The 17,517-nt window shown below is 37.5% G+C and overlaps 1 protein-coding gene across 1 annotated transcript in view; it reads right to left on the bottom strand.

Moving 5' to 3' along the window:
- The window catches only part of ENOX2 (ecto-NOX disulfide-thiol exchanger 2), a 380,924-nt gene that overhangs the window by 129,762 nt on the left and 233,645 nt on the right, over window positions 1-17,517 (bottom strand). The window contains 1 exon segment of the mRNA XM_055122744.1: window positions 2,954-3,088. Within this exon segment, the coding sequence (XP_054978719.1) occupies window positions 2,954-3,088 (135 nt within the window).

The following is a 17,517-nucleotide window of genomic DNA, read 5'->3' as shown; positions in this document are numbered from 1 at the left end:
TGTCCAGGAGGTATATTATCTGGAGGCAATCAACTCTCAAGCCAAAGGCTTGTGTTTTTAACTGTTGTCATGTATCCATACAAAAAGCAATCGCTCTGAAATAACTAACCATGCAAAGGACATTAAGGAGAAGAGAAAGACAATATTTACAAGTCAGAGTCTGATCAGGAGACAAAGGTAATTGACAGGTTGGGGGAGAAATCGACAAACACAAGCTTCCAATGGCCAGGGAGGAAGGGCAAACCAACGTTATCCTACACTGAAAATGCTCAATCAACCAGACCAAATAGTTTAATGCTTGGGCAACACTGCCAGGGTGTGGGGGTGCTGAGGGCCAGTAGGCAACCCCAGTAATGTCCGGCGCCCAACAGGACTATACAGAGCTATACATGAGGGATCACATGGTACCAGGATTCTAACCATTGATCTATCTTTCATATGTGCACTTCTGAAGTAAGCACTTTTATTTTTCCACATCATTGAAGCAATACTGAGTTTTTTTAAGATTATATTGGTTTCAGGCATACACATTAAAATTCAACATCTGCATATATGACATAATGTTCACCACCAAAAGTTTTCTTTCCATCCACGATCATATTATTGCTCCTCTGTACCAGGTTTACCTAATCCCCATTTCCCTATCCCTTTGGTAAACAGCACTTTGTTTTTATTCTAAGATATACAATAGAAGTGTTGGTGAGGATGTGGGAAATGGAACCCTCACACACTACTGATGAAATATAAACTGGTATATCCACTATGGAAAATAGTATGGAGAGTCTTCAAAAAAATATTAGGCAAAGGATAAGACCAAGCTATTCAACTTCTGGCTAATTTTATGCAATGAATATGAAAACACTACCTTGAAAAAGGCATATGCACCCATATGTCTGTTGCAATACTGTTTACAATAGCCAAGATTTGAAAACAATCTTTGAGTTTTAAATGACTAATGGCACCAGACTGGGGTAGATAGATGTATATCAAAATAAGAGTCAACAGTGGTCAATTACAGCAGTGGTTAAGAGCTCAGACTCTGGAGTTTATACTTTGATTTCTAAGTCTATTTCTTTTGGCACTTAATCAGTGGTAGTTCTATATCTTCTGAGACTTTACTTTCTTATTTACAAAAGCTGACTGACAGTACCTAAAAACCTAAAGGTTTTTGTGAGAATTAAATTTCGTTTAGCATAATTCCTAATACATAGTGCTCAAAGATGCTGGCCATTAAAATACTTTAAAATAATTACTAATATTTCTCATAGTTCTAAAGGAAGTAATGGGTTTGCAATTATTTTCCTTCATTATTTTATTATAATGTGATTTAAAATGAAATATTACATATTAAGGCTCTGTGTAGAATGGTCTCAAATCACAAGCTTTTATAGCCTAGAATTACTAGATTATCTGATTTTCTTTAAATACTATCAGTTTATGGAAATCTGAATTAAATGGCTATATGTACTAGAAAAAATGTTAAGGGCAGATCTGCTTTGATGCCAAGGCTATTAAACATTAGCTTCACCGGATCATTTATAAATTACCACATCTAAGCATGAATCTATGCTTACAAAATAAACCTCAATGCTTAGCTCCCCAATCCATCTATAATGTGCAACAACAAAAAGCTTAACATTTAGAGTAAAAAGTCATCTAAGCCACCGTGACAAGCCCATAAATGAAGCTATGTTCAATAATAGGGTAAAATTTGGGTAGGTTTTCTTAACAGTGACTCAGAGGGTTATTTCTCAGGCGTCAAAGACCATCTACTTAGTGTTGAGTCATGTTCTGCCTCTTGCTATGTGTCTCATACCAGTGAGACTGGCATACTTTAAAAAGACTGGAAACAACTGATGTTGTAGAGGATGGAGTGAAAAAATAAACCCACATTCAGTGTTAGGGGGCATGTCTGGTTCTTCCTCTGTGGAAAGCAATAAGGAGAGTCCTCAAAAAACTAATACCAGGACTCCCTATGATCAAGCAATTCCACTTCATGACATCTACTCCCCAAACATGAAAACATTTATTTGCAAACATATATGCACACCTATATTCATCGCAGCATTCAATATAATAGCCAGGATATGGAAAGAACCCTAATGCCCAATGATACATAAACAGACAAAGAAGCTGTGACATGTATACACAGTGGAATGCTATGCAGCTGTAAGATAAGATAAAATCATGCAGTTCATTTGAAACTTGGATGGAACTGGAGGGTATCATGTTAAGTGAAATAAGTCAGAGGGAAAAGAACAAATACCCGAATGATCTCACTTGTCTTTGGGAAAAAGAGAGAAAGTAAGTACTGAACAATGACAAACCCTTGGCATTGGAATATAAAACCAATCGCTAAGTTATATGTGCCAAGACCAGACTAGCGGTGACATAAGATCAGAGGTGGAGGGTTGGGGGGACGTTGGTGTGGTGGGATGCAGGAATTTTGTATATTAATACTGTAAGCTTTAGCAGTCTTATTATCTAAATTATAATAAATAAAAAAAACAATCATTCAATGTTAACAACAGTCTTTAGCAGGTTCTCCACACTCTTCTTTCTTCCCCTTTTGGAATCTAAAATAGGACGGGTTGTTTAAGTAGTTTTCACTGTGTTTCATGTTTATTTGCCGCCTCTAAGAAACAACTACAATTAGACAAACTTCGTAATTCCTTGCCCTATTATGCTGTCTTTCATTTCAATGAGGCTTTTAAAAGTTTAATGACCACAGCATGCAACAGATGTACTTTTTCTAATTTGCCCACAGTGCAATAGGGAATATACTAATAACTACTGGCCACCCAGTCTATATAAAGCTCATATAAGAAAAATGCACACGCTATGCAGAATCTGGTAAATGCCAACTTCAGAAACAGTTGTGTCAATATTGTTATATTTACTATCACATGATCAATACAAGGAAACACTCGCGAGGTCAATAAAAATAGCATACCAGGTAAAATTGGTTGTCCAGCAATTCCCAGGGGTGCCATTCCAAGATTATTCATTGCTGTGGCCCATGCAGTTGGATCAGACATAGGTAACGTCATCGGAGTAGAATCCACATTCAGAGGTCTACTATTATCAGCTAAAAAGAAATGACAAGCATAACAGTATTTATTGTGTTCAGATTTCAGCATTCAGTTCATTTCTTTATGTAAAATCTGGCAAACTCCTTAAAGAAACTGACTAATGAACAAATGTGGACAGGCCTTAAAATTCCAGCTTTTTATGAGGATTAAAACAATACAGCTTGAACTCGCAGGAAATCATAGAATTTGAAAGTAGTTTACCAGATGTCTTTTTAGTGTTTCTTCCTCTTTTTCTCTCTTCCCCTACTCTCTTTCTCTTCCTTTCATTTTGGTTGTTTTTCTTGATTTGTTTTGGGGTCACATGCATGGGTGCTCAGAGGCAACTCTCAGCAGTATTCCAGGGACCATGCACGTCAGGGATCAAATCTGGGTCCCCCACATGCAAAGCATGCACTCAGTTGAGCTCTCTGTTCCCTCTTGCTGATTTTTAAATAAAGTTTATTTCTAGAGTAGTTTTAGGTTCACAGGAAAATTGATGGGAATTTACAGAAATCTCCCACAAACAACCTGTCCCCAAACATACATGGCATTCCCCTTTGTCAACATCTTCATAAGATAAATTTTCTACATCTGATGAACCTGTGTAAACATTGTATAATCAGCCAAAAGTCTTACTTCCCATTAGGCTTATCTTTTGGTGCTGCACATTATATGGGTTTAGACAAATGCACAGTCAGCAATATGGTATCATTAATATTATTACTTATATTGCAATAAAAATCCTTTATGCTCTGCTTTTTCATCCCTATTTATCCACCTCCTCCACTACCTAAAAACCACTGTTTTTTCTTTAAATTTTATTAATTTTTTTAATTAGTGAGTCACCGTGAGGGTACAGTTACAAATTTACCCATCTTCATGCTTGTGTTTCCCTCATACCACTGTTTTTGACTGGCTCAGAGCTTTGCTTTTTCTAGAAGGTGGGTGGAATCACACAACATGTAGCCTTTTGAGAACGGCTTCCTTCACTTTGTAATATGATTTACAATTCTTTCATGTCTTTACGTAGTTTTAGTGCTGAATAATATTTAATTGCTTGGATGTTATCATACACAGTTTATCCCTCCATTCACCTACCAAAGGACATTTTGGTGGCTTCCAAGTTTTGGTTATTATGAATAAAACTGCTATAAGTATCCAGGTGTATGTTTCTGCGTATACATACATTTTTAACCCTTTGGATATATTTCAAGAACCACAATCACTGGAATATCACTGTGTCATTGTCATCCTATTGCTTATTGATTTGCTCGAGTGGGCACCAGTAATTTCTCCATTGTGAGACTTGTTACAGGTACCCGTGGCGTATTCGATATGCCAAAAACTGTAACAAGTCTTATAATGGAGATTTTACTGGTCTCCTGCTGGTGCCCGCTCACTCGAATAAATAGTAAAGAATATAGTATTTTGGGTGGGGCTCTTCAGACAGTGCTCAAAACTGGAAGTGCTCTGGCTTGGCGTTCTTGGTGGCAACCAGGACCACATTCTCCAGTGCTTGGGGGGAATTCAGTGCTGGGGATCAAACCTGGGGCCTCACACATACGTGGTATGTGTCTACCACTTGAATCACAATCTCTGTTCAAGAGCATATCTATATTTGTAAGAAACTGTCCATCTTTTCCAAAGCAAATGAATATTTTGCCTTTCCCTGAAAAAACAAATGAGATTTACAGTTGCTTCATATCCTCACAAATATTTAGTGTTATCAGTGTTATAGATCCTGTGCCGTTCATAGTAGTATAGTGGTATTTCATTGTTGGTTTAATTTGCATTTCCCTGATGAAATATGATAGGTAGTATTATTTCATATGATTCTTTCCATCTGTATATAATCTTTGGTGAGGCATCTATTACACTTTGATCTATCTTTAAATTCAGCTTTTTTTAATTTTTGAGTCTTGAGACTTCATTGTGTATTTTAGTTAAGTCTTTTTTACCAGATGTGTCTTTTTCAAATATTTTATTCCAATTTTTGACTTGCTTCTAATTCTCTTGATATTGTCTGCTGCAAGATTAGAAGATTTGAATTTTAATTTTTTCATGTTCTTCTTACCTGTATCAGAACTCATACAAAAAAATGCAAAAGAGGATTTTATTTCTAAACTCATCTCAAGTCTTTGTCCACACATCAAAGGCCCACATAGGTGCTGGAGAAGATTTGCATTTTAATAAAGTCCAGTTTATCAATAGTTTCTTTCAAGGATCACACCTTGGTTTGGAATTTGAAAAGTTATAACCATATTCAAGGTCCTCTAGGTTTTCTCCTATACTATCTTCTGGGAGTTTTATAGCTTTGCAATTCAAATTTAGATCTATGATTCACTTTGGAATAATATGAGACTAACACCCAAGGATGGTAGAAACAAGGGGCAGGAGGATTTATCCACAGTTGGAAGTCTGCCTCAAGGGCTAGGGGAGAAGGCAATTGGAATAGAGAAGGGGTCACCATGACATTGGTTGGAAATGATCATTCTGGATAAGAACTGTGTGACAGAAATAGGTAAAGGAACAAACATGATAAACTCTTGGTAACCTGTATTGCAAACCATAATGCTCAAAAGGAAAGAGGGGGGAGAGGGAGATGGATGAGATAGAGAGATAGAGAGACAGAGAGAGACAGAGAGAGAAGAAAAGTCTCTGCAATAGAGGCAGATGGGGTGGCAGGAGGGGAACTGGAGTCATTGGTGCTGGGAAATATACACTGGTGGAGGGATGGGTGTTGGAACATTGTATGACTGAAACCCAAACATGAACAGCTTTGTAATTTTGTATCTCACAGTGATTCAGTTGAAAGAAAAAAAGAAATAATATTTGTAAGGGGTGTGAGATCTATGTCTAGATTCATTTACCATTATATTATTATTATTATTATTATTAGCATGTGGATATCCAGTTGTTTCCAGTATATTTCTTTAAGAGAATATATCTGCCCTACTGTATCAAAAATAAGTTTACTGCATTTCTGGAATCTTTATTTTATTCCATCTACATACTTGCCTACCCTCACCTATACTACACTCTCTTTTTACAGCATCACAGCTTTTACAGTATTGTTGTCTTAAAGATGGGCAGTATCAGTTCCTCTTAGTTATCCTTCAATATTAGTTTTTCTTAAATATTGTGTTGTTGATTTTGCATTATTTTTGCCTCTCCATATAAGCACCAGATCAGTTAGTTTGTCAATAGTCACAAAACAACCTGCTTGCATTTTGATCAGAATTGCATTATATCAAATTTGGAAGAATAGACATCTTATAATTGAATCTTTCCATCCATGACCATGAAACAGCTATTTAGTTTTTTTTTTAATTTTTCATTATAAGGTTTTTTTATGTTTTTGCTTTTGGGCCATGCCCATCAGTGCTCAGGAGTCACTCCTGGTTGTGCTCAAAGAATGATACATGGTGCCAGGGACTGACTGAACTGAGGTGGACTGTGTGCAAGCACCTACACCCCTATACTATATGTCTAGCCCTGTTCATAATTTTTTAAAATTACCTTGATTTACAAAGTTATTCATAGTAAAGTTTCAGAATTACAGTAGTCCAATCTCATTCCATACCAGTCATCTTCCTTCCACCAATGTTCTCCAATTCTCTCCTACACCCCATCTGCATCAGTAACTGGCACATTTTGTTTGTTTATTATAGTTTGGGTCTCACATTTACAGTATTTTTGGCTCTATGATTCATATAATATGTACCTTTGCCACACCTCTATATCACCAATGTGCCCAAGGTTCCTGACCCATACCCCTGTGATTTATTTGCTCCCCTCTCCTCATTTCTATAATCCAGGGTCAAGGGTAATCTAGGTATCCCTTCACTGATCTCTTCCATTCCTCTGTCCTGTTATTCCAGTTATTCTGAGAAATAAGAAATTGGGAGGTATATCATTACTTAACTTTAAACTATACTACAAAGCTATAGTGACAAAACATCATGGTACTAGAAAGACAATCTTTGACCAATGTGTTAGAATTGAGTATTGAGTAACTAAAGACATATCTACAGACCTACAGTCAACTCATCTTCAACAAAGGAGCTAGTTACATTACAAGAATTTATGGTAGCCTCCTCAACAAATAGTGTTAAGATAACTGCGTAACAACATATTAAAAAATAAGGCTGGATCCATTTCTAATACTTGCATAAAAGTCAATTCAAAGTGGATAAAGACCATAAGATTATACCAGAAGTTATGACATACACTGAGGAAAACAGCAGAATGCTCCAAGGTCTTGACCTTAAAGGTGTTTTCAGCATAGACTACACATTTCTGTATTTTTAAGTGTAAATACCACAGGAATTTGGGATAATTAGGAGGTTTCCCATTTCTTTATGGTATAGTTGCACAGAATTTCTTCATCCAAACTAATATGCATGTAAACCAATAAAAATAAAAGTACTTCCTTTGCAGTAATAAAACTGAAATAATTGTATTCTGATTTAATTTTGTATTATTTCAGGCAATATGACTGAATAGACCTAGCATACGATAACTGGATGTCAATGATCTTGTTGAACATTTTGGATATTAGGGGAGTATCACAGGATATGAAGATAGAAGAAATAATCTGTATCTTCAAGGCTTATATAATCTAATTGAACAAAATGTTGTTGAGAGGCCGGAGAGATAATACAGTGGGTAGGGCCCTGGCTTTGCATGTGGCCAGCATGGGTTCAATCCCTACCACTACAAATGGTCTCTGAAACCTCACCAGGAGTGATCCTTGAGCACAGAGATAGGAGTAAGCTTGAAGCACTGCCAGGTGTGACCCCCACAAGCTCATAGGAAAAAACAAAGAAAAACAGAATGTTGTTAATAGTAGTAATAATTATTACTATCACAACTCTCACTATCCTCTATCCATTACTATCATAGGCAAGGAAATCAAATCAATTCTGTGAAACAGAGACTATATTACATCTTAATAGATTTCAGATTTTTATAGGTCATACACATAGTTCACAGTCACACAGATTCTTTACTTTTAACAGCTATGCTATAATGTATCCAACTAAGACATCAGAAAATAATGAGAAACTCATTTTCTGGTACAGGCCAGAAATGTTATTGAAGTTTAAGGAAAAAAAGAGCTTCATGTGATTTGAATAGGTGAGAAAGTCTTCGTGGAAAAAATAGGACTTGAAAGAATGGGTTAAATTTCTATAGAATGTGTCTTGAATGATAGTTATGAGAGCAGTAAATGAGAAGAGGGAGGACATCCAAGGAACAGGGATTGCATAAGCAAAGATGTTGAAGTGAGTCATACATGATTGTGATGCACATATTGTATAATTAAGAGAGACATTCATAAAGTGTATGAGGAAGGACTTTTATTTTGGGAAATTTCCCTCTCACTACGGATATCTATAGAAAGAATTTTCCATGGTATCAAGTTTACTATCTTACCAATTATACCCCCAAAGTCTGTTATAATAGTAGCTTGCTAATGTTTATCAGTTCCTTTCAATATGGCAACGGTAGGGAACATTTTTGGCTGGGTTATTTATAGAAGTGCAATTCTGGTCACTGATTGGTCAGAATAAGCAAATATATAAAACCATTATTTCTGAAATGAATTTGACTATTCCGCACTGACTGGCTCCTCTCTAAATTGCATTAGTCTATGTGTGTTGAAAGACATGTACACATGTACACACACTGATGACTGATAGCCCTAAATATTTGTTACAACAGTAATCATACTTCAGAACTGTTTCCAAATCTGTAGAATCTCTAGTACTCAAACCAGTTTTTAGTATTATCCATGAAGACATATAAGAAGGCAGAAATCGTTTTATAAATATTATCAAGAAAACAAATGTGGGATAACAAACATTCATTGGGTCAAGAGTTTATAAAGTGGTTATTAGATTCATCTGTACCAGCACCAATATTTAGTCAGGAGACATAAATTAGTAGGATATTTCATAGCTGGGAGGATCTTTTGAGATTACTGATTCTCTATCATGATTTTCTTTGGTGGTTAGAGAGAAAAGAGAGGAAACAGCAAGGTTTAAAAGGACAAGTTCCAAAGCCAAAAAATAATTCCCTAGTTTAGTCTGTGTATTCATTTCTTTGCAGTTCTGGGAAATACAAGAGATTCAGAATTTATTTTCAACAAAAGTTCTGAGATCAGGGAATGAGAATTTACAATGTATTAACTGGCCAAACTTTAGGCTAACTGGGGTAGGGTACAGAATTCTTTAAATGATTTGTTTTTGAGAGAAAACAAATAAGCAAAAAAAACCCCACTTAGATATTGAGAACAGAATGATGGTTCAGAGAGGTGAAGAATTGGGGAGAAAAGAAGGGTAAATGAAGTCAAATATATGGCAGTGGTCAGATCCTAACTTTTGGCAGTGATAATACTGTTATATACACACACACCATATACTTGGAATATGTATAAGCATAAGTAACAGTAACAAGTCTCACAATGGAAAAGTTAGTAGTGCCTGCTTGAGCAAATCGAAAAGTAAATATAAGTATAATGCTATATACTTGAAACATACACTGTCATAAACCAGTCATAAACCAGTGTTACAATTAGCAAATAATTAAAGAGTCATGATTCAAAATAAATAGGAGTTTTTGTGTTTTTATGTTTTATTTACTTTGGGGGTCATACCTAGTGATACTGAGGGGCCACACCTAGTCATGCTCAGGGGACTGTTTATGGTGCTGGGAATTTGAACAACTGAAACAGCTTAGAGCTGCATGAAAGGCATGCACCTTAATTTCTGTACTATCTCTCTAGCCTGATTTTTAATTTTTATTTATCATACAGGCCATACCCAATAATGCCTGGTTGAACAGTATGTGCCTGACAGTGCGGTGCTTGTACTATTCAGGGGACACCAGATAACCCTGGTAATTCTTGGGCAAGGTGGCACACAGTGACAGAGATTGGACTCAGGGTTTTGTATATGCTAGGATGAGGCTCTACTACTTAAGCCACAAGCCACATCCATGAGCCACCTGCATTATGGTCTAAAACCAAATAAAAAATCAACTTACACCAATTTTAGATACAATAAGCAATCTATACAATGACTGTCACTGTCATCCTGAGTGATGACAACTCATCGATTTGTTCGAGCAGGCACCAGTAACGTCTCTCATTGAGAGACTTATTGTTACTGTTTTTGGCATATCCAATACGCACAGGTAGCCTGCCAAGCTCTGCCGTGCAGGCTCCATACTCTCGGTAGCTTGCCGGACTCTCAGAGAGGGGTGGAGGAATTGAACACGGGTCGGCCGCGTGAAATGCGATGCGAACGTCCAACCGCTGTGCTATCGCTCCAGCCCAGTCATTATCTGTACACTTGTTTAGAATGATAAATTGGCATCAAGGGGATGAGGTAAATGCTGGACTGATTCACAGGAACAAATGAATTTACATGTAGGAATTATTTAGAGGTACAACCAGAGATAGATGCACCCAACTAATAAATCAGTTTAAGCTCATTAGCTATAATCTTTTCCCATATAGGCATGTCACACATACAGGCAAGCTTGTAAATTTCTGCTTTCAAAGAAAAATCCCAGATGATTGCCTCTGTCTGACAGCAATCTAGATTTAAGTTTTTCACTAGCAAAACATGCTGTGTTAAACATCTGTTTGGAGTTATCACTTAATGGTGTAAAAATTAAATCATCGCCTTATTTACTTTCCAGACTAAAAATGGAATTTCTTTGTGTGCTTTTGTTTTGTTTTGTTTTTCGGCAACACCTAGCTGTGGTTTACACCTTGCTCTCTGCTAAGGGATCACTTTCAACTGGACTTGGGGGACCATATGGGGGAATAGGGTGGGGCATTTGTCAGGCAAGCTTTTATCTGCTGTACTATCTTTCTATCCCCTTTTAAGTGTTTTGTAAATAAGTCAATATCATTTATTTTAACATTTTAAAATAAAGGAAGAGACATTCACTCATTTCCCCTCGAGTTTTAAATTCATTGGCAGCAGCCAAGAATTTTCAATAGTCAAACGCTACAGGCTGTGAAAGGTCTTCACAATACCTTGCTCAGGTCTGAAGATTATGTCCTGCTATGCTGTTTCTTATTCTGCTTATTTGGTGACACTTATTTGGTAAAACCACGGGTTACAGAATTGTGAATGAGATTATTCTAAGTAAAGTAATGGAAGATACAATGGTTTGGAACAAGAGTCCATTAGCACCAAAAGAATAAGAGATTTGAGAGTGATCATCCACTTTAAGTGGGTATTGCTCCATAAGTATCAAATCAGATGCCCACTCTCACCAGCACTATTTAACATACTACTGGATGTCCTTGTCATAGCGATTAGGCAAGAAAGAGACTGTAGGGTCATCCAGATCAGAAAATAAGCCAAACTTTCACTATATGCCAAAGATATGATAACATACTTAGAAAATCCTGAAGAGTCCAAATAAAAGCTTCTAGAAACAATAGGCTTGTACATTAAATTTGCAGCATGAGAACCCATTCAACCATTCTGTTTTTCACTTTCAATATAGTAGCCATTAAGCTACATGAGAAATGTAACATTTTAAAATAAGTTTTCTATTAGATGTTTTTGTCTAAATGTAGGATAATGTAAATGCTCGTGAACGTATTTAAGATTAGGTGGGCTATGCTCTGAAGTTCAGTAGCCTTGTTATATTAAACACATTTTCAACTTACAATGTTTTCAATTTTTGATATATTCATCAGGATGTAACCGCATTGTAAGTCGAGGAAGATCTGTGTATATACATAGAGCATTTGGGTGTTCTCTATGTTTGCTATTACAGTGATTCTTAACTGGGGCTTTTGCCACCTGGATACTAAATATTGGTAATATTTGGAGATATATTTGCTTGCAGCGATTTCCATGTGTTCTTACCAGAGTTGCCTTATATCCCACATTTCTGCAAAATCTCTTCCCATCTATCAAATAAGTATTAGTCCCAATTTCTGCAATATATACTCGTTTCTTTTATGCTCTCATGCTAAGACTAACACTATCATTTCTGCTACCCCTCTTAAACCAGAAATCTATATTTTACATGAAATAAATAATCCTCATGGTGGGACATCTTCCCAAGGTGATTTGGAAAGTTAACTAGGTACTGTTTAGATAGTGGGCTATTGTGATAAGAGGAAATTTAGAAAATTTGTGGAACACAGGAGAAAAATCCCATTTCTAGCAGATCACACGAGATACCGTATATAGTAGGTACCCAATAAGTATTATGCTGTTAAAGACTGTGGAGTAGACAGGGTTGGGTGTCCTATAACTCAGTTTTCCCCCAAGAGGTTACACTGACCCCGGAGGTTAGGGGAGTGTTATAGAGAAGTGTCTAGAGAAACAGTAAAGTGTTTCTTTACTCTATAACAGTAGAGTGTTATAGAGAAGTGTCTAGAGAAACAGTAAACTCAATGGAGAGGGAACCTTCTGTTAGGTCACAAAAAGAAGGCAGATTTCCAGGTGGTGTTGAGGGACTTTTATTTTTGAAAAGGGGGAGGTAGGCTAAATTATTTTGGGAACTTCTGCTATAATGGAATGACAATGTGCTTTTTTCTCTGCAAAATGGAAGGGACACAGCAGAATAAATCATTATTCAGGTCTGCGTTAAGCCTAGAACTCCAGGCTTTATCTTCTGTTTGATATATATTGTGCATGAAGCAATACACTGTACATTGCAGGTGTTATTTTGAATTCCTCTTCCTTTTCTTTCAAAACAAACAATCCATCATTGTTTGTGAGCAGTGCATCTAAGCCCCAGGACACCACACTCCCACTCCATTACAGACGTCACCAGCAGTGACGTCAGAGTTTTCATCGAGACTATGCAAGGTGAGAGAGTTAATAAGGGCTTTTGTAAGGTAGGTTCCCAAGATGCATGGGAGATACGGCAATATTTAAAAAGCAAGAGGCTTATCTCTTCAAAAGTGTTAACATGAGTGACTCAAAGAACCACTCAAGGGAATCAGTATGTCACAACATATTCTTTCCTGGGGAAGCAGGAAATGCAAAAGGGCTTTTATGTTAGCTTATGTAGCAGATAAGCATTCCTCACATGGCATCTGAGTGTGGAGGCGTGAGGAGAAAGAGAGTAGCTTGATTCTCAAGGCAGCTGAGAACCTCTAGGGAGATTCTCTTTCAGACTAAGCCCCATTTTGGAAGATTCAATGTTCTACTCCCTAAGTTGAAGTGACCTGGGGAGAGCCATATCCATATTATAGTACTTAAAAGAACGTGTTTTTTTTTTTTGTTTTTGGGTCACACCCGGCAATGTACAGGGGTTACTCCTGACTTTGCACTCAGGAATTACTCTTGGAGGTGCTCGGGGGACCATATGGGATGCTGGGAATCGAACCCAGGTCGGCCGCGTACAAGGCAAATGCCCTACCCGCTGTGCTATCGCTCCAGCCCCCAAAAGAATGTTTTAACTAGATCTGATCTGCTATAAGCTAGCTAGCTGTTCAGACTCTGCTGCAGTGGTGTGGAGATGGAGGGTAGAAAGGCAATAGGTTTTGGCACTAAGGAACTGTATTTGTGACCATGATCAGACCTTGGAGTCAGAGAGATCTAAAATCGAATCTTGGCTCTACCACTCAGTAGCTTGTTTGCATTTAGGAAATTTTTATAAACTTTTTATTCCATGAAGTCACTGGTAGTTGGAGATAATGACTGACATCATTGAGGTTCTAAACTAATGATATGACAATAATGATGTGAATACTAATACTGATCAAATGTTTATTATGTCTCAAGCACTGTTTTAAGGTATTAGATATATTATGTAATATGAACCTCACAATAGTCCTGTGAGATGAGCAATATTAGGCACAACCATTCAACAGTTAAGGAAAATAAAATACCAAGAAATGAAGATGTGGTCAAAGTTGTAAATGAATTAACACTTGAGTTGTAATTCAAATTCTGGCATTGTAATTCCAGAATTCTCACTTAAATTAAATTAATTAAATGAAGTATCTTAAAGTTTAAGTGTATTACTATTCATGTAACATGGTTTATATGTTTGGTGTACAAAGTTACTATGTGGCCATCATCGAAGAGTCAACCATCACAGTCATGTTACTTCTAGTTAACCCTGTCTCTCCCTACCACCCAACCACCACTTGGTAACTGCAGTTTTATTGTCAGAGTCTGGCCCAAGGGTTTATTTCCATTGCACACTGTCCATTCCCTTGCTTTGTTTATATACCACGCACGACTTGTTATATGCTCTACACAACACCCTCGAGTTCCAGCAAATTTGCAGAAAATAGCAAGATTTCATCTTTTCTTATAGTTGTGTAATAGGTTACTTATTGTGTATACATACCACAATTTTAACTCAGTCATATGTCATCATTGGGTATTTGATATGTTTCCAGGTTTTGCTTACTGTAAATAGTGTTTCAATGAATAATACGTATATTGTGATACATTCTAAAAAGTTTTTGTGTCCCTGGAATAGATGCCCAGTTCTAGAATTGCTGGGTTACCTGATAGATCTTTTTTCATTTTGTTTTGAGAAATCTTTATACTGTTTTTCATGGATATTGAACCAGACAACATTCCCACCAGCGGTGAACAACGATTCCTTTCTCACCATATTCTGGCGAGCATTTGTTTTGTTTTAACGTGCTATATATTTTTATTATTTATTGTAGTTTAGGAAGTCATAATAGTGTTAAAATTTATGATATCAGTATACAAAATTACTATGCCTTATCACCATCAACGTTCCTTCAACCTTTGTCCCCTATCTCGACATCTCTTCTAGTCTGATCTTCTTTCCTTCCTCCTCCCCCAACTGTCTGGTAATTGCTTGTGTGTTCCAATGCCAAGGGTTTTTGTCATTGTTCAGTACTGTCTATTCTCTTATTCTGCTTCCCTGCATATTTGGCTGGAGAGATAGCACAGCGGGTAGGGCATTTGCCTTGTACAAAGTCAATCCGGGTTTGATTCCTCCGTCCTTATCGGAGAGCACGGCAAGCTTTGGAGAGTATCCTGCCCGAGCAGCAGAGCCTGGCAAGCTCCCCGTGGCATATTCGATATGCCAAAAACAGCCACAAGTCTCACAATGGAGATGTTACTGTTGCCCACTTGAGCAAATCAATGAACAACGGGAGGACAGTGCTACAGTGCTACATATGAGCAAGGATATTTTGTGTATGTCCTTCTCCCTTATTTTACCTCCAATTTATTCCAGTTGCAGCAAACTGAATGGTTTCAATTCCATTTAGAGCTTCATAGGATCCCACTGTGTATATTTACCACAACTTCCGATCCATTCATCTGTAGTTGGATATTTGGGTTGTTTTTATATCTTTGCTATTGTACTAAGTGCTATTATAAGGATGGGTATGCATCATTCTTTCAGATTAATGTTTTTGCTTTTGGAGTACATACAGAGAATTGGAATTACTGGGGTATAGGGAGTTCTATTCATATATATGTATATTAAGGTATATTTTACACTAAAACGTTTTTAAAATAATGTAGGACTATTGCTTTTTGTTTAGCCATTGATTAAGCTGATTGAATTGGGCATGAACTCCACATTACTTTTTTATTTTATTGTATCACCAGCTAAAACAATTTTAAACAGCATTATTTAGAATACTGCAACTGGTAGGGTTTCAGATATACATTGTTCCAACACCACAGTCTTCCAGAGAATGTCTATTTTCCTCCACCACGATTGTCCCTACTCTTATTTGTCTTTTTGGCTCACCCAGCGGTACTCAGGGCTTACTCCTGGCTCTGCACTCAAGGTACCAATCCTGGAGGTGCTCAGAAGGAAGCTTATGTGGTGCTGGAGACTGAACTTGGGTCAACTACATGCAAGGTAAGAGATCTACCCACTGTACTATCTCTCCAGCTCAGTCTCTATTATAATTTTATTTAAAAAATTTAGTCACCATGAAATTACAAAGTTATTCATGACTGGGTTTCAGGCATATAATGTTTCAACATTAATTCCCCAGTGTCTATTTCCTTCCACCAATGCCTCTCCACCCATACTGCCTCTCACCCACCAGTCTGCACCTACAAGACGCACTTTTTATGTATGGTTTTTCACTGTGGTTTACAGTACTGTTGCTGATAAGATTTCATATATAACAGTTTACCACCTTTCACTGACTTTATCTTTGTTTATGGCTGAGTAATATTCCATGTGCATATATACCACAGTTTCTTTATCCAGTGACTTATTCTTGGACACTTGGGTTATTTCTATATTTTGGCTATTGTGGCTAGTAATGCAAGGAACATAGGGGTGCAAATGTTTTTTTATATTTTGTTTTTGGGTCCTTGGGGTATGCTCAGGGTGTAGTGATAGCACAGCAAGCAGGTAGCGCGTTTGCCTTGCACGCGGTCAACCCGGGTTCGATTCCTCCAATCCTCTTGGAGAGCCTGGCAAGCTGCCTGTGGCATATTCAATATGCCAAAAACAGTAACAACAAGTCTTACAACAGAGATGTTACTGGTGCCTGCTCAAGCAAATCGATGAGCAACGGGATGACAGTGACAGTGACAGTGACAGTGGAGGGGTATGTTCCAAGAAATGGAGTTGCTGCCTCACATGGAAGCTCAATTCCTAGATTTCTTACAATGTACATATTGTTTTCCAGAAGGGCTGGACTGGTCGACATTCCCACCATCAGTGAATGAGAAAGCCTATCTTTACAGCCACAAATAAAAAAGATAAGGCCAGGCTGAGTGAAGTTAGCCAGAATGAAAGACAGTGCCACACAATGATCTCTCTCATATGCAGAGCATAAAGAAACATGATGGCAGAATAATGAATACCCTATCCCTATTACATTTATTTATTTGTTTTTTGCTTTTTGGGTCACACCTGGTGATGCACAGGGGTTACTCCTGGCTCTGCACTCAGGAATCACCCCTGGCGGTGCTCAGGGAACCATATGGGATGCTGGGAATCGAACCTGGGTCAGCCGCATGCAAGGCAAATGCCCTACCCACTGTGCTATTGCTCCAGCCCCTCCCTATTACATTTTAAAGAAATCTCCACACTGCTTTCCACAGACATTGACATGGATGACATTTACACCAGTGGTGAATGAAAGTTCCTCTTTTACTACATCCCTGCCAACAATGGTTGTTTTCTCTTTTTGTTCATCTTACTTTATTTTATTTATTTATTTATTTAAAAATTTTTTATTAGTGAATCACCGTGAGGTACATTTACAAACTTATGAACTTTCATGTTTGCATTCCAGTCATACAGTGATTGTTTACCCATCCCTCCACCAGTGCCTATTCTCCACCACCAATGTTCCCAGTATCCCTCCCACCATCCCTACCCCATCCCCCACCACCCCACTTTGCCTCTGTGGCAAGGCATTCCCTTTTGTTCTCTCTCCTGTTGGAAGCTGTAGTATGCAATAGAGGTATTGAGTGGCATCATG

The sequence above is a fragment of the Sorex araneus genome, chromosome X (assembly GCF_027595985.1).
Source record: "Sorex araneus isolate mSorAra2 chromosome X, mSorAra2.pri, whole genome shotgun sequence".
NCBI lineage: Eukaryota > Metazoa > Chordata > Mammalia > Eulipotyphla > Soricidae > Sorex > Sorex araneus.
This window is presented reverse-complemented; position numbering and strand designations above follow the sequence as displayed.